Here is a 22,601-nt window from a genome sequence, read left to right on the forward strand (position 1 = left end):
ACCACTGGAGGGGCTGGAGTGGCAAGACAGTGGGGAGGGCGCTGGCCTTGGTTCAATCCTCTGCACACCACGGGATCCCAAGCCCATCAGGAGAAAGCTGCCGGATGAGCATCAAAACACAGAGGAAAAAGAGAAGAGAAGAGGAAATAAGGGGAGGGGAGAAAAAGGAGGGGAGGGGAGAAAGTAAACGTTGGAGGGGAATGGAGAAGAGAGGAGGAGAGAAGAGAGGGGAAGAAAGAGGAGGGGAGGGGTGTGGAGAGGAGAAGAAAGGAGGGGAGAGGAGAGGAGGTTGGGTTTCTTATGGGAATGGATTTTATTTTTTTGCTTTTTGGGTCACTCCCAGTGATGCGCAGAGGTTCCTCCTGGCTCTGCACTCAGGAATTACTCCAGGTGTTTCTGGGGGACCATATGGGATGCCAGAAACTGAACCCGGCCGGGGGATCAAACCCAGATCAGCCCCATGCAAGGCAAAGGCCCTACCCGCTTACCTGGGAATAAATTTTAGAAAACTTCAGGTTTTCTTTCTCGCCCTGAGTCTCCACTTGAAGTTCTGAGCCCTGATTTCAGTCTCTGGGTCTCTTGATCTTTTATATTGTTGCTGCTGTTGTTATTATTATCATTATTACTTTGCAGGCTGGAGCAATAGCACAGTGGGTAGGGTGTTTGCATTGCATGTGGCCGACCCGGGTTGATTCCTCCGTCCCTCTCCTTCTCGGAGAGTCCAGCAAGATACCGAGTATCCCACCCGCACGGCAGACCCTGGCAAGCTACCTGTGGCATATTTGATATGCCAAAAACAATAACAAGTCTCACAATGGAGACATTACTGGTGCCTGCTTGAGCAAGTCGATGAACAACAGGAGGACAGTGCTATTACTTTGCTTTGTTCAGGAGGGGCTACCTCAGGGGTACTCAAGAGGGACTATTTTTGGCTCAATGCCAGGGGCTTGCTTCAGGCGGTGCTGGGGGGCTAAGGGGGACCTCGCAATGCCAGGGATGGAACCCCAGGTTTGCAACACCCCAAGTCCTTTGTGCCGTCTCCCCAGCCACCCAGACATTCCCCGACACAGGATGCCCCATGACAGCCAGGGAGTCCGTGACGAGTCGCCAGTGCAGCTTCTCAGGAAGGACCTTTTTGGTTGTTGCTTTGTTTTCGTTTGGTTTTTTTATTTGGTTTTGGCATCACACCTGGCAGTGCTCAAGGCTGATTCCTGGCTCTGCGCTCAGGAACTTCTGGAGGTGCTCAGGGACCACATGGGGTGCTGGGATTGAATCCAGGCCAAGCTCAGGAAAAGCAAGCGCCCTGCCCACTGCAGTATCACTCCAGCCCCTTCATGGATCACTTTTTTTTTTTTTTTTTTGCTTTTTAGGTCACACCCGGCGATGCTCCGGGGTTACTCCTGGCTTTGCACTCAGGAATCACTCCTGGTGGTGCTCAGGGGACCATATGGGATGCTGGGGATCGAACCTGGGTCAGCCACGTGCAAGGCAAATGCTCTACCCGCTGCGCTATTGCTCCAGCCCCTCATGGATCACTTTTGATCTGAATTGTATACTAATAAAGTGTCTCTCCCCTCTGCCATCTAAATTTTTGTTTCAAGGTGTATACTTTATTGTGCGTACACACACACACACACACACACACACATACACACACACTAGGTTGTGGTGCTGGGATCCCAGACTGCAGTTGTGGCTGGGAATGCCCATGGCATATGGCGGTACCAGGGGTGAAGCCTGGGGCCTTAAGGGTGCCAGGTGAGTGCTTCACCTGCGCCGACCCTACCCACTGCTTTGGAAAAATCTGCTTTATTATGTATGGGCCCAGCTCATAATTCTCAGCCTAGGTTATTTTGACATAGCTCCACTGTTCCGTGTGGCCTGCTGAGTACCGAGACCTTCGTCACTCTCTGTCAGTTTCTCTGACATGAGAAGACAATCCAGGTCCCCCTCCCTAGAGCCCCCAAGTGTCAAGAGAACAGCTGAGGAATGCCCAGAGTCCTCGGCCGGTCTAGAAAGTTCTAAGGTTAGCAATTCATCAGGACCTGCCTCAAGCAACTTGGCCCCGGGAAACTTTGCCTTCCTGAAAATCAAATTCAGGATGACATCTCAGGAAACAGAAAAAAAAAACGGGGGGGGCGCATATACAGTTTGGAGTGATAAGACAGAGAGGCAGGGCCAGCCCAAGTCAATTCCCAGAACCCTATAGGGTCCCCTGGGCATCACTGGGAGTGATCCCTGAGCCTAGAGTTAGGATTAAATCCTGGGCACAAAAACCGCATGTGACACTGCTTGCACCACTATGGTGACCAGGTCCTCTGGTGTGTTCGGGGCGATGACCTGGCTGATGGGTGAAGGAAGGGGTTCACTGGCTGGTACTCAGTGGCACTTTATTCAAATCCATCAGGATTACTATAGAGAGAGCATAATGGGCTGGGGGACAGCAGGTACACAGGGTTGTGGCTGAACTACTAACGTAAACAATAAAAAGATGTAAAGCCCTTCTTTCCCGGGAAGCTCTAGGAGATCATCCCAAGGGCAGAATTCCATCTAAGGGCATATTGCTCTCCTTTCTCTTCTCCTTACTGGTAACCCATTAAAACAATCATATTAAATTTACTTCTTAGTAATATTTCTAGTCATTTTGTATGAACACAGTAAGAGATATAGGCTTTTACCTATACCCTAGACTAAGCTTAAATGGTCTCTCTGGACTTATGGTAAAGGGTGGCTTTTGCTGGAGACATCTCTCTATATTTCCAGGACTACAGTCTTCAGGCTAGCTTAGTTTTTCCTAACCCCATTAGGTCCTTATTCAGTTACTTCTTTTTGGGTCATGACAGAGCTTGTTTCATGACCGTGCTCTTAACTTATTATAGTTCTTATGGCACTTAGGCTGTCCCATGTTGAAGTCAGGGTGGCTCATGGCTTGCCCTGGGTCCTTCCAAGTCCCTTAGTGGGGTGTAAGGAACTAAAGTCAATCCAACAACAACTGAGGCTTAAGTCACGGATGCCCAGGAGTAAATATTATCTGGAGTCAATTCCATATTACAAAAGCATAGCATTAACTGTCTTCCTGTGTCTATATTACTCTAAAATAAAGATATGCAAAGGACATCAAGGAAAGAGAAAAGCAATATTTCACTTACATATACAAAATCCATCCAGAGTCAAATCAGAAGGTTTGACTTTATAGGTCATGTATCTGGTTTGGAGATACATGTGACGCACAAAGGAGAGGTTAAAGATAAACACAGAGGATTGGGAGTGCACAAATGGAATTGGGTGTGTCCCCTCAGGAGCACTATAGTGGGAGTCATTCAATTAATCGAAGCTCCCTGCTGGAGGAGAAAGGAAAACCCAATGTTAAGCCTAAAATGCTTGGAAGTATAATCCAACATGGCACCAAAAATATAAAAATATCAGAAAGACACACACATATCCATATATGCTCCAGGTAACCCCATCTGGTTAATTATACCCCAGAATGGTTAATTATGCCCCAGAGAGACAAAACAACCCAGTCAGTACCTGCCATGGATTTATAAAATTGCAGCAACATGATTTTGTAAGAACATGACTTGGAGAACGGGCGGGAGAGATCTCAGGGCAGGCTGGAGGCAGTTGTCTTACACACAGCTGACCCTGGTTTCATTCTCTAGTCACTGTATGGTTCCCCCTGAACCCAGCTGGGAATTCCCTGAGCAACCCTGGGCATGGCCCCCGAACAAACATACGAATAGGGGGCTGGAGCCATGGCACATTTGCCTTGCACACGGCTGATCCGGGTTCGATTCCCAGCATCCCATATGGTTCCCTGAGCACCACCAGGGGTGATTCCTGAGTGCAGAGTCAGGAGTAACCCCTGTGCATTTCCAGGTGTGACCCAAAAAGCAAAATAAATAAATATAAATAAACAATAACAAAAAAACCAAACACATGAATAGAGAAACAGATCCAGGGCGGGGGTGCTGGGCAGGGGTTCCGGCGCTGCTGGTCTGTGAGCCCTGAGCTCTAATGTAATACCCAACTGCAAGGCACAGAGTATAGAGGATATTTTGAGCCCCAGGGGTGTGGCTCACTGCCTACCCCTCACCCCTCAAAAAAGAAGGATCCACATTATGGGTTGATTGCTTCAAGTTGGGCTTTCAAGTCTGCAAACATGCTTGGGGCAAATCAAGGGGTGCTCAGGGCTCACTCCTGGTAGGCTCAAGGAACTGGAGGTGATGCTGGTGACTGAGCCCCAGTCATACACATGCCAAGCAAGTGACTTGACCCTGGATTATCCATAAACCAGCCTAACTAACTTCCTGCCGATTTTCCACTGCCAAAGTCTTTTTTCCTTCCTTTTTTCCTTCCTCCCTTCCTTCCTTCCTCCCTCCCTCCCTCCCTCATTTCCTTCCTTCCTTCTCTTCCTCCCTTCCTTCCTCCCACCTTCTTTCCTGGACCACACCCAGCAGTGATCAAAACTAACTCCTGCCTCTGTGCCTGGAGCTGACTCCTGACTGAGTGCTCAGGGCTCACTGCTGGCTGGGCTCTGGGAATGCTAGGTGGTGCTAGGATTAAACCCTAATTAGCAGTCTGCTGTCCTGTCTTCTCCCACCCCAGGGAAGCATATAAACTATCTCTCCAGTCCTAAAACAGTTGTTTGTTTGTTTTTGGGGGGGCCACACCTGGCTGTGCTTTGGATCCATGTGGTATGGGGTAGGACTCATGCAAGGCAAGTGCCTTACCCTCTGTGCTATCTTTCTGGCCCCTTGTGTAGATTTTGCTCACCAGCCCAAAGACAAAGGAGGACTGGAGGGATGGTACAATGGGTAGGGTGCTTGCCTAACATGCGGTCAACCTGAGTTTGATTCCTGGCATCCCACATGGTCCCCTGAGCAACACCAGAAGTGATCCCTGAGTGCAGAGCCAGGAGTAACTCCTAAGCACCGCTGGGTGTGGTCCTCAAACAAAACCAGCAAAATTTAAAAAAAAGAAAAAACAAGAGGTTCACATCCTCCCTCCTGCCCTGAGCCAGAGAACGGAAGGATCCCACTGGGTTGGAGCTAGTAGAGCTGGCTGGCAGAGAGGAACCACTCTGGTCATTTGGCCGAAGCCCCCTTTCCACCTCCCAGGAGCGGGTCTGAGGCCAATCAGCCTGTGCACTTGGTGCTGGGGCAACAGCGACATTTAGGGCAGAACCACTGACGAATCTCCCCATTACACCTCCCCTCAAGGCAAGGACAGACAGCTCAGGGGTGAGGACCCAGTTCGCAGGGGTGAGGGGCTGCACCTGAGCCTTCTCCTGTGGGCACCCCCCCCCCCCCGCCCCAAGCAGCACCACGTGAGCCTGCTCCCCCGCCCTGCCCCATGCGAAGGTGAAGGAGACATACATGGATCTTGCCCTTGACGAAGGTGGTGATGTCTTCCTCGTTTTCGAAGATGGCCAGGGTCTGCAGCAGATTACTCTCCAGCCATTCCCAGCACTTGGTGATCTCCTTGCGGGAAGAGCCTACAGAGGTTGGGAAAGTGGGTGTGTGAGGGGAAGGTCAAGAGACGGGGGCTCACAAAGATCACCAGGTTGGGACCAAAGCAACAGCACAGCGGGGAGGGCACTTGTCTTGCACGTGACCAACCTGGGTTCCATCCCAGCAGCCCGTGTGGTCGCCGAGCACCACCGGGAGCAACCCCTGAGCCTCACTGACGCAGCTCCAACACAGGGGGAAAGGGATTCTGACTCTGCTCGTGGTTGGCCCAGGTTTGAGTCTTTGGCACAGTGTAGGTGTCCCTGAACACCCTCAGAGCGCTCCTAAGCACTGTGCCAGGAAGAGCCCCCGAGAGCCGCGGGATGTGGCCCAGCCCCTCTCCACCCCCCAATAAAACCCACCAGGCTTCCTCATAGGCTCAGGAGTGAAGGCAGACAGGAGCGAGATGGGATAGGCGCTGACCAGTGTGATCTCTGGCACCCCACAGGGTCCCAACTCCTGGGGCGTCAGCACCCTTGAGAGGAGCCCTGAGCACAGAGTTGGGAAGCCATCCCCTGAGCACCCTGAAGCCCAAACCAACCAACCCAAGAGAGAGAAAAAACAGGAACTCAGCACCCTGCGGGTAAGCCCGAGGGGAGGTTCAGACCCTGCAAAGCTGGTGGCTCTCTCGTCCTGTCTCGGTGGGCCGGGCACATGGTTCTGAGCACAAACAGATCAAGGTCACAAAGCCTGGAAAATGGGTCCCTGGCTGGGGGGGGGGGGGGGGAGGGCTCAGCAGCGGTTGGCTTGTGGCGATCTGGCTTTGAATCTCCCAACCACCAAGGGAAAGACTCAGTGAAGAGCCAGGATAGGCGGGGGGAGGGGGGGAGGAGGGGGACGGGTGGGAGGATCCAGTGATCCCCTGGACCTCAGCCAGGCTGGAAATGGGGGAACTTCACTCACTGGGGGCAGAGCAGTTCCTCCTGGGAGGAGATCAGGGGTGGGTGGGGCCAAGGCCACAATGTGGTCCTAGATGGGTCTGAGCTCAAACTCTGCCAAGGCTGTGCACCCACAGGTCAGCAGCTGATTTCCCGAGAGCTTGTGTTCACACCCACCCTCCCCGCTCGTCAGTCATTAGAGGGTGACACAGGATGGGATGGGAAGGGAAGTGGGAGGCAGAGTTCCACTCCCCGCAGACATGCGACAGCAGGAACCCCACACCCACAGCTCTCCATACTCTGGGCAAGGAGCCCCCTGCACCCTCACACTCTCCCACATGTATCTCGGCAGGGCCCCCTAACACCCCCTACTTTCCCTACACTCGGGCCGGGACCCCCAACACCACTCCTTCACTGTCCCAAACGCATGCTGGCACAGGCCTCCGGCACCCCCACACTCCCCCACACATATGGAGGCCAGGCCCCCAGCTCCCCCACACTCCTGTAACCACATGGAGATTTCTCAGGGTTCTGGGCTCACAGAACCTCTGCCTCAGGATATCTTCATTTTCAGGTTGTGTTTTGGGGCAGTTCTCAGGGTTTATTCCTGGCTCTAGGCTCAGGGGTGGCTCCTCATGGACTGGACTGCGGGGACAGAATCTAGAGGTCCCCTCTGTGTTGGTGAGCTGCGCCTTTGCCAACAGGAGGGGACAAAAAGAATCTAATCTAACACTGGATGCTGAGAGAGTCCACCTGGCAAAGCACTTGCCCAGCGTCCAGTTTTGCTCCCTCAAGCACCACCACGGGTTGCTCCCGAGCAGAGGCAGGCTAGTGGGGAAAAAAGCCAGGGAGGGTCCAGCCCCCTAACACTCCTCCCCCCAAAAAAAATCAACTACCGCATGAAGGTGGGTGTGAGGTCACCGACACCGCTCATGGGGTGGAGGGAGCTTTGGGGAGCCTTGGGGTTCGCGTGCCTGTGCTAAAACAGCGGCTCAGTGCATCTGAGCCAGGTGGGCAGCGAGTGGGCACGGTATGGCATTGGGGCAGCTCCTGACCTGAAGGCAGGGCACTGGGGGCGGGGCTCAGGTCAGGCGCTGTGCCAAGGGGCGTGGCTTGGGCGGGGCACGGGGGCGGGGCACGAGTGTATCGACCTATATCAGCTCACCCCCACCTACTCCCCGCATCCCCGGGCCTGCCCCCCGCACCCAGTCCTTCATCCACCTACCACAGGCCACCGTCCAATAGATCTGCGAGTCCTGGGTCTGGTGCAGGATGCGATACGGTGCCACGCGAGCACTGGAGTCCAGCACCACGTCCAGGGTTCCTACGAGAAGACCTGAGGGCCAGGCAGAGAGGGGCAGTGAGGAAGGAAGGGAGGACCAAGGAGCAGAGGGTAAGAGTTGTCGCAAAGTCTAGATGCAGCCGGCGGGATACCCGCCACCCCTCCCCCACCACCAGGACGCGTGTGGGAAGGCACACGCGGCAATGTGCTATCTTTAAGTGCCCTACTGAGATCAGGGGATAAAACCAGGGTCCGCCAAAGACGCACCTGGATCCCCGTTCTTGGACTTATCTCCCCGTCCCAGCAAAAGACTTTTTTTCCTGCCCGGGTGGTGAGGGAGAGGGTTCCAGGCTGAACATGTGTTTTGCAGGAGGGAGTCCCAGATCTGGTCCCAGTACCACAATGGGAGTAGCGTTTGAGCACCAGAAGGTGTAACCCCCAACTAAAGACAAAGACTTACGCCCCCCACCCCAGCCTTCAGTGGTAATATCTATGCCCCATCCAAACTCCTATGAGGGCGGGGGTAGACCAACCCTACAGCGGGGAGGGCACTGGCCTCGCATTCAGCCAACCCAGACTCCATCCCCGGTATCCACTATGGTCCCCCGAGCACCACCAGGAGTAATGTCTGAGTGCAGAATCAGGAGTAACTCCCAAACATCTTGGGTGTGACCCAAAAAGCAAGCAAACAAACAAACAAAAATGCCCTCCCCTTAAGAGATAACTCAGAGGGAAAGAGCTTGTCTGGCTGCTGTATGACCTGGTTGGTCACCTGCCCCGCCTAGACAGGGCACAGATTTGGAGTATGTGGGTGTGGATCCCAAACCCGCACTCCCCAAAAAGGAGAATAAAAACGAGCAAAAAATTTTTTTCACTTCTTCTGGGACGCTTCTGTATTTCCTGTTTCTTAGGAATAGCACATGGTCTCCCCACCCCCAAGCATCCTGGAGGGCCAAAGACTGCCCTGGGTGCCCCCTGAGCACAGAGTACAGAGTCAGGAAGCAGTCCTGAGCACCACCGGATGCAGCCCCCCAAACAATATATCTATATATAGATATGGGGGCTCAGAAAGGATAGCAGCAAAGGTGCCTGCATGCAGCTGACGTGGCTTCTATCCCTGGCACTCAATAGGGTACCCCAAGCCCCTCTAGCCATGACCCTGAGCACAGAGGCTAGGGTCAGCCTTCAGCACAGAGACAGTGTTGTTACTGTTGCTGTTGTTGTTGTTTGGAGGCCACACCCAATGGTGCTCAGAGTTATTCTGGGCTCTGCACTCATGAATCACTCCGATGGTGCTCAGGAGACCACGTGGGGTTCTGGGGATCGAATTCCAGTCTGCCACATGCAAGGCAAGAGCCTTACCCACTGCTCTATCTCTCCAGGCCCAGAGAACCAGAAGTGAGCCCTGAGCACAGACCAGGAGTTGATTTCTGAGCACAGAGCCTGGAGGAGCCCTGAGTCCTGACAGGTCTGAAACCTGAGCCCAGGGTCAGGAGTGAGCCCTGAGCACAGAGCCGGGAGTAAGCCCTGAGCACAGAGCTGGGAGTAAGCCCTGAGCACAGAGCCAGGAGTGAGCCCTGAGCAAAGAACCATGAGTGACCCTGAGCACTGAGCCAGGAGTCAGCCCTGAGAACAGAGACAGGGGTCAGTCCTGAGCCCAGAGTCAGGAGTGATCCCTGAGCCCAGTCAGGAGTGACCCTGAGCAGAGTCAAAAGTGAGCCCTGAGCACCGAGCCAGGAGGAAGCCTGAGCACTTCTGAGTGATCTCTGCACCTGGGACCGATGGTGTGCACGGGAGCATTGTCGCCAGGAATCAGGGTGCTGGGGGTGCGGGACAGATGGCTCGCAGAGGGCACTTCCCACCATGTCCAGCAGGCCGCCCACCGCCCCAGGCGCCCACACATTCCGGCCCCCTTTGGAACCAGATGGGCAAAAGCTACAGGCTCAGGCCACGGAACACTGGTTATCTGGGGACAGCTGGGCAGGCCGCCGGCGAGGGACAAGGGACGGCCCAAAACTCGGCCTGGAGGGGTGCGGGGCCACCTCGCTGACATCCCGACGTGCAGCGAGGCCCAGGGAGCGGCGTGTGCACTGACCAGCCCGGGGGACTCGAGGGGGAGCGGCCGCGGCCAGTCCTGCGGAAGCCCAGGGACACTGGAGAGGAGAGGCCGCGGCCAGTCCTGCGACAGCCTCAGGACACTGGAGAGGAGAGGCCGCGGCCAGTCCTGCGACAGCCTCAGGACACTGGAGGGGGAAGAGGCCGCGGCCAGTCCCGTGACAGCCAGTGGCCTCCGCCCGGCGCTGCCGCGCCCCCGGCCCGCGCCGCCTGCAGCCCCCTGAGCGCCCCGCCCGGCCCCCCGACCTGTGTCCCCCACGGAGCGTCTCGCCCGGCCCCCGCCCGCTCCCCGCGCGCCGACGTGCGTGTCCGCGTCGCTGTCCGTGTCGCGCAGCGGCCAGGCCCGGCCCAGGTCGCCCTCTGGACGCCGCCGCGCGCCCCTCACCCGTGAGGCCGCCGCCTTTGCCGTGGCCCCGGCGCCGCTGCAGCACGAAGAAGGGGTTGGCTCGCTCCGTCACCCACAGCGCGTGGGCCACCAGCACCTCCTCCGGGGCCAGCCACATTGCGGGGCCGCTCGCTCGGGCACAGGCCCGCCAGGCGGAAGAGCCGCCGCCGTCGCCGCGCCAAGGGACGGGCGGGGGGCGGGGCCGCGCCGGCGGGGGCGGGACAGAGCCAGTCAAGGGGCGGGGCCACGCAGGGCCGAGCCAGTCAAGGGGCGGGGCCACGCAGGACCGAGCCAGGCAAAAGGGCGGCGCCACGCGGGGCTGACTCAGGCACATGGGCGGGGTATGGAGGCGGGGCCGAGTCCGGCGGGGGCGGGGCGGGGCCGATACAGGCAAAGGGCGGGGCCTTGCGGGGCTGACTCAGGCACATGGGGCGGGATCACGTAGGGCCGAGTCAGGCAAAGGGCGGGAGGGGGAGGCGGGACCCAACCAGGCGGGGGGCGGGGCCACAGAGAGCCGCGCCACTCTGGGGGCGGGGCCAGTAAAGGTCGCGCCAGGCACGGGGGCGGGCGGAGGCCTGGGCCTAGCGGAGGGTCGGAGTCAGGGGGCAGCGCACCACTCGAGTAGGGCACGGCCGGCGCTGGGGTGTGCCTACCCATCCGAGGGGGGAAGGGGCGAGGCATAACCCAGGCGAGCTGGGAGGACCGCAAGGATGCGGGGAGGGGCGGGAAGAGCGGGAATGAGCAGAAAGGCGGTACCCCTGGCGCCTGGCTCCTGCACTCGCGGAGTTTCCGCTGAACACTAGCTGCAGTGGGGGCTGCTGTGGATTCCCGGGCCCATCTCGCTCCATGTCCTTCCCCTGTCTGCGGATCCCATCAGTGCCACCTCAGCGAGAAGGCACAGTCCAACCTCTGTCAGGAGGAGCAAATCCTGTATTGGACCCTAGGGGGAAGGGCGCTTGCTTTGCACACGGCCGACCGGGGTTCGATTCCTGGCATCCCATATGGTTCCCCTGAACACTGCTGGGAGTGATTTCTGAGTGCAGAGCGAGGAGTAACCCCTGAGCATTGCCGGGTGTGGCCCCAGAACAAAAGGAAAAAATCCAGAGATGGGCTTGTGCAGTGTCCTGGAATTTGTTTCCTGTCTAGTGTCTGAGGGAAAAGGTAACAAAACTCTGAGAGGCTATACATCAGGGAAGGCGTTTGCCTTGCAAAACAAAAACCAAAAACAAGATAAGTACTTTTGAAAAACCCATTCTAAGAAAGGTGCCATACGAGAGGATGCGGTGCCGACAGCAGGTCACCCTGTACCGCGGAGAGAGTGCATCAGCAGCTTGATGGTGTCTTTAGATTTCCTGATACCCCAAAATTGCTGCTGTGTCTCCGGACAGACCAAGTTTCCCAAAAAATTAAATGGCCAAAAGTTAGGTATGCGGGAGTGACACCCACAAACTACCAGTTGCTTAGCTATACAAGCCCATCTATCGGCCTTGCTTCAGAGACCCATAAATAAATCTTGAAACAGATTTAAAGCTGCAGTTAATCTTGGACTGAGCAAGGCTGAACAGATGAGGGTGAATCAGAGGGGGGGCAGGTAAGCCTGGTGCCTACCCAGGCAGAGCCACTGGGAACTACTTGCTTCCACAATCCAAGATTGCCACCATACCTGTGGCCAGATTCTGCTGTTTTAGGATGGACCTCACTGAGATATAATCTGCTGAAAATTTGGGTATGTAGGTTTTGTGACAGAAATCTCCAGGCTTTCTTGGCGTTGGGATGGGCTACTTCCCTTCACCTCCCTGTAGTTCCAGAAGCCTCAGCAGGCACATCCACACCCCAAAGCTGCCAAAAGAACAGAAAAAAAGAAGAAAAGTGCCTGCCATAGAGGTAGGTGAGGGAAGGGCGGGTGAGATGTGGGATGGTGGGAGGGAACCGAGGGACACTGGTGGTGGGAAATGTGCACTGGTGGGGGGATGGATGTTGAATCATTGTTTGACTGAAACTCAATCAGAAACAGCTTTTTAATGGTGTATCTCATTAATATTCAATAAAAATTTTTTTTCTTTCTTTTGGGGGGGGTCACACCTGGCGATGCACAGGTGTTACTCCTGGCGATGCACAGGTGTTACTCCTGGCTTTGCATTCAGGAATCACTCCTGGCAGTGCTCAGGGGACCATATGGGATGCTGAGAATCGAACCCAGGTATGCTGCGTGCAAGGCAAACACCCTACCCGCTCTAGCCCCAATTAAAAAAAAATTTTAAAAAGGTGTCATACAACCGAGTGCATAGCAGGTAGGGTGTTTGCCTTGCACGCGGCTGACACGGCCAACTTGGGTTCGATTCCTCCGCCCCTCTCAGAGAGCCTGGCAAGCTACTGAGAGTATCTTGCCCACATAGCAAAGCCTGGCAAGCCACCCGTGATGTATTCGATATGCCAAACACAGTAACAGCAAGTCTCACAATGGAGACATTACTGGGCCTTCTCGAGCAAATCGATGAACAACGGGAGGACAGTGCTACAGTGCTTCAACCCAGTGCATTTTTTTTACCCAACCACTAAGTCCCTAGAACTACTGAAAGAGAAACTGATTTGGTCTACAGCCTGTGCTGTTCTTGTCTGGACAGTTGCTGTATCTTTGCAACTAGTCCTGCGAAACAGGACTGAAGTTACTGACACAGGAGGAGCACCCCCGTAGTCTACTTTTTTCTATTTAAAGTTTTTTAAATTTAATTAAAAAACTGTGATTTGCAAAGCCACTAATAGTTTTGTTTTAAGAATATTATATTCCGAAAAAAAAATCGGGGCTGGAGCGATAGCACAGCAGGTAGGGCGTTTGCTTTGCACACAGCCAAGATGGCTAATACAGGTTCAATTCCCAGCATCCCATATGGTCCCCCGAGCACCACCAGGAGTGATTCCTGAGTGCATGAGCCAGGAGTAACCCCTGAGCATAGCCGGGTGTGACCCAAAAAGCAAAAAAAAAAAAATTATATTCCGGGGCTGGAGCGATAGTACAGTGGGTAGGGCATTTGCTTTGCATGCAGCTGACATGGTTCGATTCCCAGCATCCCATATGGTCCCCTGAGCACCGCCAGGAATAATTCCTGAGTGAAGCCAGGAGTAACCCCTGAGCATTGCTGGGTGTCACCCAAAAAGCAAAAAAAATATTATATTTCAACACCAATTCCACCACGAGTGTCAACTTCTCTTCATCACAGTTTCCATATTTCATCCCTTCCCTGCCCCCCTCGTCCCCCCTGGCTCCCCTCCTGCTGTCATGACAGACACCTTTCAAAGTTTGATGGTTACAATTTATTTTTTAAATTTAATTTTTATTAAGTTATTTACAATAGTTGATTGCATTTAATATTCAAACACCAATCCCACCACCATTACACCTTCCCACCACCGTATTTCGGATGTTTCCATCCCAAACCCTAAACCCTGCCCCCAAAGCAGAACCGAAGTAATTTATTTTGTATTGCTTGTTTTGAATAATCCACTAAAAATGATCCCAAAAAGTTTTCTTAGAGGTAAGTGAGTGAAGATTATTGTATTTCATCCAGGAGCCATGAAGCCCTTCTCTAAGAGGTTAGTTACATGTTTTTCAAGGTTGAACCTTGTGTGCTTTTATATATGTATCTATATATATCCATATCTATTTCGTTATTTCCTCCTCAGATTGGTTGCCTTATATTTTAAACCCCATCAAATGTGGTGCGCTGCTCTTGGTATATCAGTGGTGTAAAGTATGAGCTGTCCAGGAATAGATTTACTCATGGGTGAGGCCCCTCTGAGCCTGTGGAGAACTGCAGTGAGCATGGCGGTGGTTGAGTTCTGGAGGTTCTTGGCTGCTGGGGCTGGTTCTCTTGGGGTGGGGAGGGATCTCACCTGCCCCTTCTGGGTTGCCCTGGATGAAACAGCCTGGGGGAGGGGGGGAGGCATCTCTATGGCATATCATGGTGGTTACAGTTTAGTTTGTTTTTGCTTTTTGGGTCACACCTGGCAATGCACAGGGGTTACTCCTGGCTCTGTGCTCGGGAATTACCCCTGGCGGTGCTCAGGGGACCATATGGGATGCTGGGAATTGAACCCGGGTTGGCTGTGTGCAAGGCAAACGCCCTACCTGCTGTGCTATTGCTCCAGCCCCGGTGGTTACAGTTTAGATCTCAAGTTTTCATTGTATACCTTCATTTTATTAAAAATTTTTTTCTTTTGTTTGCTTTGGGGCCTGACCTGGCCATACTCAGGGTTTCCTTACTCCTGGTTCTGCTGCACTCAGGAATCACTCTTGATGTTGCTTGGGAACCATATGAGATGCAGGTAAGGAAAGCAACCTACACGCCGTGTTCTATCTGGTTCCCTCCACCCAGGCCAGTGGCCCCACTACGCCCCTTTGTCTCAGGCCAGTCCCCTGGGTCACTTAAGCCCAGCTCCATCGTTTGCGATACGTCCAACCCCCTCATCCTTACCCGCAGCCGCAGCAAATGGGCGGGATGCTGAACCTGTCACATGTGTGGCCTGGCACCTCCATCCGCATCGGGGTGCTGCCACCCTCCAGCCATCAGCCGGCACAGTGTCCTGCCAAGGGACGCACGCAGGTACCACGGAGCAGCCCACCCGGCCAGCCCACCCAGCCCACCTCCCTCCAGGGCGGCAAGGAAAGGCCGCCGGCAGGTGGCGCCTGAGCCCACCGGGGGCTGAGGAGCGTCTCAATGTTCTTCCGCTCCTCACTGTCTCTTCACCTTCATCTGCTTCCTCTGCTCCATCCCCGCAGAGGACCTCTGCTCCTATATGCACAGAAGTTAGATAAACGATTTACAGGGCTTTTTCTTTTTTTGGTGGGGGCCCACACTGGAAAAGCCTCAGGACCTACTCCCAGCTCTGTGCTCAGCATCACTCCTGAAGGGCTGGGGATGGGGGGAACCACGTGGTGTAGGGTACCAAACTTTGTCAGCTGGCGCAAGGCCAACAGGCTTACCCTCTGTATCGTTGCTCCAACCGGCTTTTTTCCCCTTTTTCTTCCTTCCTTTTTTTTGGGGGGTGTCATACCAGGCGATGCACAGGGGTTACTCCTGGCTCTGCACTCAGGAATTACCCCTGGCAGTGTTCAGGGGACCATACAGATGCTGGAAACCCAACCCCAGGCCAGCCACGTGCAAAGCAAAAGCCCTATCCGCTGTGTTATAGCTCCAGCCCCCTTCCTACCTTTTTTAATTTTTTTGCAAGATTTCTGTCATTTAGCCCTGTTTTGTTTTGCTCTGTTTTGTTTTCTTGACCTTCTGGCCCGTTTACAGCACACACACTTTGGCTGTCTAGATGTTTCTGGTGCATAGAATCATTTTTCTATTCCTTTCTTTTCTGCACTGTGCATTATCTATGAACTCTTTGCAACTATCAACTTAAATTGACATTCATGGAAATTTCCAGTAAAATAAATATAGAGAGACTGAGTACATTTGAATTCATTGGATCAAAAAATTTGTAATAACTCAGCAATAAATATAGACATTTTTCGATTTAGTGAATAAATTCATACATATGAAATATCAAAAGCATAATAAAATCACAAGGCAATAAATATTAAGATGAAACAAATACTATAGCATGAAAATAAATATAAGCATAAAATATATTAAGGAATCTACCTACAAATTCACAAACCTCTTAAAAAGCAAGACGAAATGTACATATATAAATTTAGATTTTAATTTCTATGAGGAAAAATGTAAATTGAATATTAAATGAGTTGTTGATACATAAAATGTACTATAGTATTAGACCTAAGTGTATATGTAAATTTACTACAATGTATAGTTACATTTTTTTTTAATTTGCTTTTTGGGTCACACCTGGCAATGCTCAGGAGTTACTCCTGGATCTGCACTGAGGAATTACTCTTGGCAGTGCTCGGGGAACATATGAGATGCCAAGGATTGAACCTGGGTCGGCTGTGTGCAAGGCAAACGCCCTCCCTGTTGTACTATCGCTCCGGTCCCTATTTACTTTTTTTAAAGTACAATGTTATTAAAAAATTAAACATTTTAATAACACCAAACATCAGCCAAGCGGCACAAATGCTGGCCGACTTTGACCGTGAATGTGGAAAGGTCAGACAACAGCTGAATCTTACGAAGACAATGTTTATGAGAAACAGCCTTGTTCCTGATGCCCCATTGGCTCTTAACAGAATGACCATCTCTGAATGCAACAGCTATGTGTACCTAGGTCGAGAAGTCAACATGACAAATGATCTGGCACCCGAGCTGCGCAGGAGGAAGAGAGGGGCTTGGTATGCCTTCAAGAGCTTCGAAGAAATAGCTAAGAGGACGAATAACCTCCGGCTCCGGGCACATCTCTTTGATTCCACTGTTCTTCCTGCATTAACATATGCCTCAGAGACCTGGGCCCTATGCAAACAGGATGAGAACGCTATTCGGGTCTCCCAAAGAGGAATTGAAAGAGCTATGCTTGGAATATCACGTTTCACTCAAATGAGAGAAAGAATCCGGAGTTTCGACATCCATCGACGATCAAGAATCAGGGACACTGTCTCATTTGCCAAGGTGTCAAAAATCAGATGGGCTGGTCACGTAATGAGATTTAAAGATGACCGCTGGACTAAAGCTGTTACCAACTGGATTCCACGGGATGTCAAAAGACCGCGTGGCCAACCACCTACCAGATGGTCAGACTTCTTCATCAAGATCATGAACGATCGGTTTGAGGCTCTTCATGTTCCTAGAGCGAACGGATGCCATTGGGCTACACTAGCACGCGACAGGGACAAATGGAGACGTTACTGGCGCCCGCTCGAGCAAATCGATGACTAACGGGAAGTTAAGTGATTAAGTGATTAAAGTACAATGAATATTTGGAGTTAGAGTGATAGCATAGCGGATAGGGCATTTGCCTTGCACGTGGCCAAAGTGGGTTCTGTTCCTCCATCCTTCTCTGAGAGCCCAGCAAACTACCAAAAGTATCCGGCCCAGACGGCAGAGCCTGGCAAGCTCCCCTAGGCGTATTCCATATGCCAAAAACAGTAACAAGTCTCACAATGGAGCCATTACTGGTGCCTGCTCAAGCAAATGGATGAACAAGGGGAGGACAGTGCTATAGTGCTACAATGTATATTTAATGACAAATGTCTTGAGCGGGCCCAGTAAGTCTCCATTGGAGACTTTGTTGTTACTGTGTTTGGCATATCCAATACTGTCACGGGGAGCTTGCCAGGCTCTGCCATGCGGGCGAGATACTCTCGGTAGCTTGCCGGGCTCTCCGAGAGGGGCAGAGGAATCAAACTCGGGTCGGCCATGTTGGCTGCGTGCAAGGCAAACGCCCTACCGCTGTGCTATCGCTCCAGTCCTCCAGTCTTATAAATGTAAATTTAAAAGGAGAAACTCCGGGGGCTGGAGAAATAATACTGCGGGTAGGGTGCTTGCCCTGCACTCGGTTGACAGGGATTTGATCTCTGGCACACAGGAGTAATTCCTGAGCACAGAGGCAGGAATGAGGCCTGAGCATCTCCAGGTGTGGCCCCAAAACAAACAAACAAAAAGTGGGGAGGGGGTGGAAATGAAAACATTTCTGGAGTTATGGATGATGAAAAGGGCCAGACAATGTCATCTTCTCTTTTTTTTAGTTTTGTTTTGTTTTGAACCACATCCGACAGTGTTCAGGTTACTCCTGATTCTGCACTCAGGAATCACTCCTGGTGGTGGTTGGGGGGACCATATGGGATGCTGGGAATTGAACCGCAGCAGGCAACATGCAAAGCAAGCATCTTACCGATGTCCTATCTCTTTGGCTGCCAGACCCCAAAAGATGGCGTCTCCTGGGAACAGGTACCAGCTAGCCCGCTGGGGTGCAGGTTTACAGGTTTTGTTGGTTTGTTTCTGTGTTTGGGCATGCCCAGCTGTGTCCAGGGCTTACTCTTGGCTCTGCTTCATGGAACTGCCCCCAGCTCAAGGAACCATATGAAGTGCTGGGATCAAATCTGGGTTAGCCGTGTATAAGGCAAATGCCCTACTCACTAGACCACCACTTCGGCCCGGGTTCATCCGTTTTGCCCCTGCTGTGGATTGGTTTCAAAAAGTTAGTTTTTAACTGTTAGGGGGGCCAATAGAATCTGAGATGACACATCATGGAAAGCAGCTTAGAAAAAATACAAAAAGTGGGACCAGAGCAACTGTACGGCGATGAGGGCTCTTGCCTTGCACACAGCAGACCGGGTTAGATCCCAGGCATTTCGTATGGACCCAAGCACCCTGAGAAGTGACTCCTGAGTACAGAGCCAAGAATAACCCCTGAGCAATGCCAGGTGTGACCCAAAGAGCCAGAAAGAGAGGAAAAAAAGAAAAGAAGAAAACCTACAAAAAGCCAGCAAAGACTGTTTTTTGTTGTTTAGTGTAGAATGGTGAGATCCTGGTAGTGAATCCGCAATACAGCTCACGGAGGATCCTGATGTATTGGGCTTGAATGCCCTGATTGGCTAGGGCTTCAATGACCGCTTCCGTCTCAACAGAATCAAAGATCTTCTTTAAATCAATGAACGTTAAACAGAGCGGCATCTTGAACTCCCGAGAAACCTCAATGAGCTTGGTTATTGTGTGGATATGGTTGATGGTGCTGAATCCTTTGCGGAACCCGGCTTGCTCGCATGGTTGTCCTTCATCTAGTGTTCTGCCAATCCTATTTAGGATGACTTGAGTGAACAACTTGTAGATGACAGACAATAGGCAGACCGGGCGATAGTTGCCAATGTCATGGATGTCTCCCTTCTTGAACAGTAGTACGGTCCTGCTGGTTTTCCATTGGGACGGAACCTTGCATTCAGACAGGTAGCGTGTGAAGAGCCGAGCCAGTGTATTGATGAGTACTGACGGCAGGTTCTTCAGGTGTTCAGGTCTGACCTTGTCTGGCCCGGGTGCTGTTCGTTTCTTTACCGACAAAATGGTGTGTCGGATTTCGGAAGGGAGAACGTTGGGAACGACATATTCATCCTGTGGAATTTGGTATGTCGGCAAGTGGACATGGCTATCGAAGAGATTTGAGTAGAAGTCATGGATAATCTTCTCCATTGCCGTTCTGGAGGATGTGATGGATCCATCAGGACATCGGAGGGCAGTCATCTTGGTCTTGTAGTTGGCAAAGGACAGGCGGGCGTTACGAATACTTTCCCCGGCTTCTGCCGCATCTACCAGCACTTCTGCTCTTCTCTCTTTGAGGTCTTCCGTGATCGCATCTCTGCACTGCTTTGCGAGCTCGGACGTTAGCTTGTGGTCGCCTGAGGCATGAGCCAAACCACGCTGGCGAATAAGCTCAAGAGTTTTCAAAGACAGGCGTTTTTTTGTGGCTATCTCTTTCTTGGCGTTCCTCACACATTCATGGAGGTGCTGTACCAGTCGATCGTATTCCTTGTCAATGTTGTCAACAATGGCATCTTCCCATGTTGCTGCAATAGTGCCAAAGAGCTCCCAGTTGGTGGTCGTTCTGGGAGTTCTCTTTTCAAACTTTGCAGCCCTTTCTCCCTGCTCTGTGAAGTAGAATTTTGCATGAAGTAGACGGTGGTCCGATCCCGTTTGGAATTTTGGGACAACAGCGACATCGGTCAGGCAAAACCGTCGATTGAATATGATGTGGTCTATTTCATTGTGGAATCGTCCACCGGGAGACTCCCATGTCCAACGTTTAGATTCTGCCTTCTGGAACTGTGAGTTACCATGGATGGTCTTGGTCGACATGATGAACTCAGACAGTCTCTCACCCTGTTCTTTCCATTCTAGGCCATGGGTCCCGATGTGAAGTTCTTCAGCTGATCTTTTTGGTCCTATCTTGGCATTAAAATCACCCACAATGATCTTGTAGAAGGTGTGGTCTTCTTTATAGAACTTCTCCAGCTCCATGTAGAACTTCTCGATTTCTCTTTCATCATAATGAGATGTTGGTGCGTAGACAACGAAGATAGAAACTGCCGGCAGTGAGCCACATCTATTCAAATGTAATCGTCCGATTTGGGTTGTTAGGCATTCGAATGAATCAATGCTCATGGCCAAGTTTGTGTTGACAAGGACACTGACGCCTCCGACATCTCTTTTATCGCATGTTCCGAGGACCAATTCTTCTCCAGTGTCAAAAATGGCATGGTGAGATTCGTGCCTTCTTGTCTTGGTCAGACCAATGATGTAGTACTTGATCATTCGCACTTGTACCATCAGGTCCTCGATGGATGCATCTGATGCTAGCGTACGTGCATTGAAAGTACAGACGATCATTTTTGTCTTCCTTCATTGTGGCAGCCTAGTTCGGCCTTGAGATTTTATCGGCCTCTCCTTTCTCATCCTTCTCAGTGCTGCCATATCGGTGAAGCCTTCAGGGTCAGGTGAATGAGACCAGTTTTGTTACTGGTTTTGGCATATTGAATACACAGTGGATAGCTTGCCAGGCTCTTCCGTGCGGACGGAATACTCTCGGTAGCTTGCCAGTCTTTCCGAGAGGGATAGAGGCTTTTGGGGCGACCTCTAATCGCCCTCGTAGGTGTTACCATATTTGAACCCTATCAAATATGGTACAACAATTCTGGAAGATGGGTATTTAGTGTCTTATGATGTGTCCTGGAGTGTGGCGGCGGCTGGGTAGTGGAGGTAGTGTCCGTAGTGTCTGCCAGTGGGGTATTTATCTGGTCCTGGTAGGGGTAGGGTGGGTCTCCTGTGCGCAATTCGATCCCTGGGTGGTTGATGGAAGCAGACAGGGCAGGGTAGGGTGGGGCTCCTGATTAGAATCCCTTTGTCACCTGTGGTTGGTGGGAGCAAGCAGAGAAGCTCTGTCCCTGGGTCCGCCGAGCCTGGAGTCCAAGGTCTCAGAGAGTTCCGCTTATCTTGTTCTGTGGGTCTTCAGTCGTGCGTGAGTCTCGACCGGAGCTGCCACGCAGGTCCGGAAAGCGTCCTGGAGTGTGGCAGCGGCTGGGTAGTGAGCTGTATTGCGGATTCACTACCAGGATCTCACCATTCTTCAAAGAAGTGATTGTTGATGTCAAGAGAGGGGTTTGGCAGGGTGATACCATTTCACCGAAACTCTTCAGTGCCACCTTCGAGAACATCATGCGACGACTGGAATGGGAAGGAATGGGAGTGAAGATAGATGGTCGGCAACTACACCACCTCCGCTTTGCTGATGACATTATTTTAATAACACCAAACATCAGCCAAGCGGCACAAATGCTGGCCGACTTTGACTGTGAGTGTGGAAAGGTAGGACTACAGCTGAATCTTACGAAGACAATGTTTATGAGAAACAGCCTTGTTCCTGATGCCCCATTCGCTCTCAAGGGAACGACCATCTCCGAATGCAACAGCTATGTGTACCTAGGTCGAGAAGTCAACATGACAAATGACCTGGCACCCGAGCTGCGCAGGAGGAAGAGAGGGACTTGGTATGCCTTCAAGAGCTTCGAAGAAATAGCTAAGAGGACGAATAACCCCCGGCTCCGGGCACATCTCTTTGATTCCACTGTTCTTCCTGCATTAACAAATGCCTCAGAAACCTGGGCCCTACGTAAACAGGATGAGAATGCTATTTGGGTCTCCCAAAGAGGAACTGAAAGAGCTATGCTTGGAATATCACGTTTCATTCAAATGAGAGAATCCGGAGTTTCGACATCCGTCGACGACCAAGAATCAGGGACACTGTCTCATTTGCCAAGGTGTTAAAAATCAGATGGGCTGGTCACGTAATGAGATTTAAAGATGACCACTGGATTAGAGCTGTTACCTACTGGATTCCACGGGATGTCAAAAGACCGCGTGGCCGCCCACCTACCAGATGGTCAGACTTCTTCATCAAGATCATGAATGATCGGTTTGAGGCTCTTCATGTTCCCAGAGCAAACAGATGCCATTGGGCTACACTAGCACGCAACAGGGACAAATGGAGACGTTACTGGCGCCCGCTCGAGCAAATCGACGACTAACGGGAAGTTAAGTGATTAAGTGATAAGTTTAATGTAGTTTTTTGTTTGTTTTTGTTTTTGAGGGAGGACAGCACCTGACTGTGCTCAGGGCTGGTTTCTAACTCTGTGCTCAGGACTTACTCCTGCTTCTGTGCTCAGGGATCACTCCTGGTGGGACTCAGGGGACCTTTCTGGGCGCTGGGAATCACTCAGGTCAGCTGCCTGCAAGGGAAGTGCCCTATGTGCTGTACTACCTCTCTGACCCCTTAGGTTTGCTTTTTTGTGTGTGGGTGTTCAGAGGCGTTATTACCAGCAATTCCTGGAGGATATTCCTGACTTTCTGCTCAGGAGCATCCCCTAGTGGTTATTGGGAAATCCTACATGGTGCCAGGGATTAAACAGGCCTTGGAAGTGTGCCTTCCCCCCTGTACTCTCTCTCCATTTCTTAGCCTCTTGAAATAGATTTTTCAATGGCATCTAGATA

At 52.1% G+C, this 22,601-nt stretch overlaps 1 protein-coding gene across 1 annotated transcript in view; it reads right to left on the reverse strand.

Annotated features, from left to right (window-relative positions):
* Positions 1–10,342, reverse strand: part of TBC1D9B (TBC1 domain family member 9B) — a 29,389-nt gene extending 19,047 nt beyond the window's left edge. Inside the window, exons 1-3 of the mRNA XM_056115669.1 lie at positions 10,171–10,342; positions 7,614–7,724; positions 5,379–5,497 (exon numbers count right to left, since the gene is read on the reverse strand). Coding sequence (XP_055971644.1) covers positions 5,379–5,497; positions 7,614–7,724; positions 10,171–10,288 — 348 coding nt within the window. The 5' untranslated portion in view covers positions 10,289–10,342. The remainder of the gene's footprint in view (positions 1–5,378; positions 5,498–7,613; positions 7,725–10,170) is intronic.
* Positions 10,343–22,601: the final 12,259 nt, after the last annotated feature.

Source organism: Sorex fumeus, unplaced genomic scaffold (genome assembly GCF_029834395.1).
Source record: "Sorex fumeus unplaced genomic scaffold, SorFum_2.1 ptg000029l, whole genome shotgun sequence".
NCBI classification, from domain to species: Eukaryota; Metazoa; Chordata; class Mammalia; order Eulipotyphla; family Soricidae; genus Sorex; species Sorex fumeus.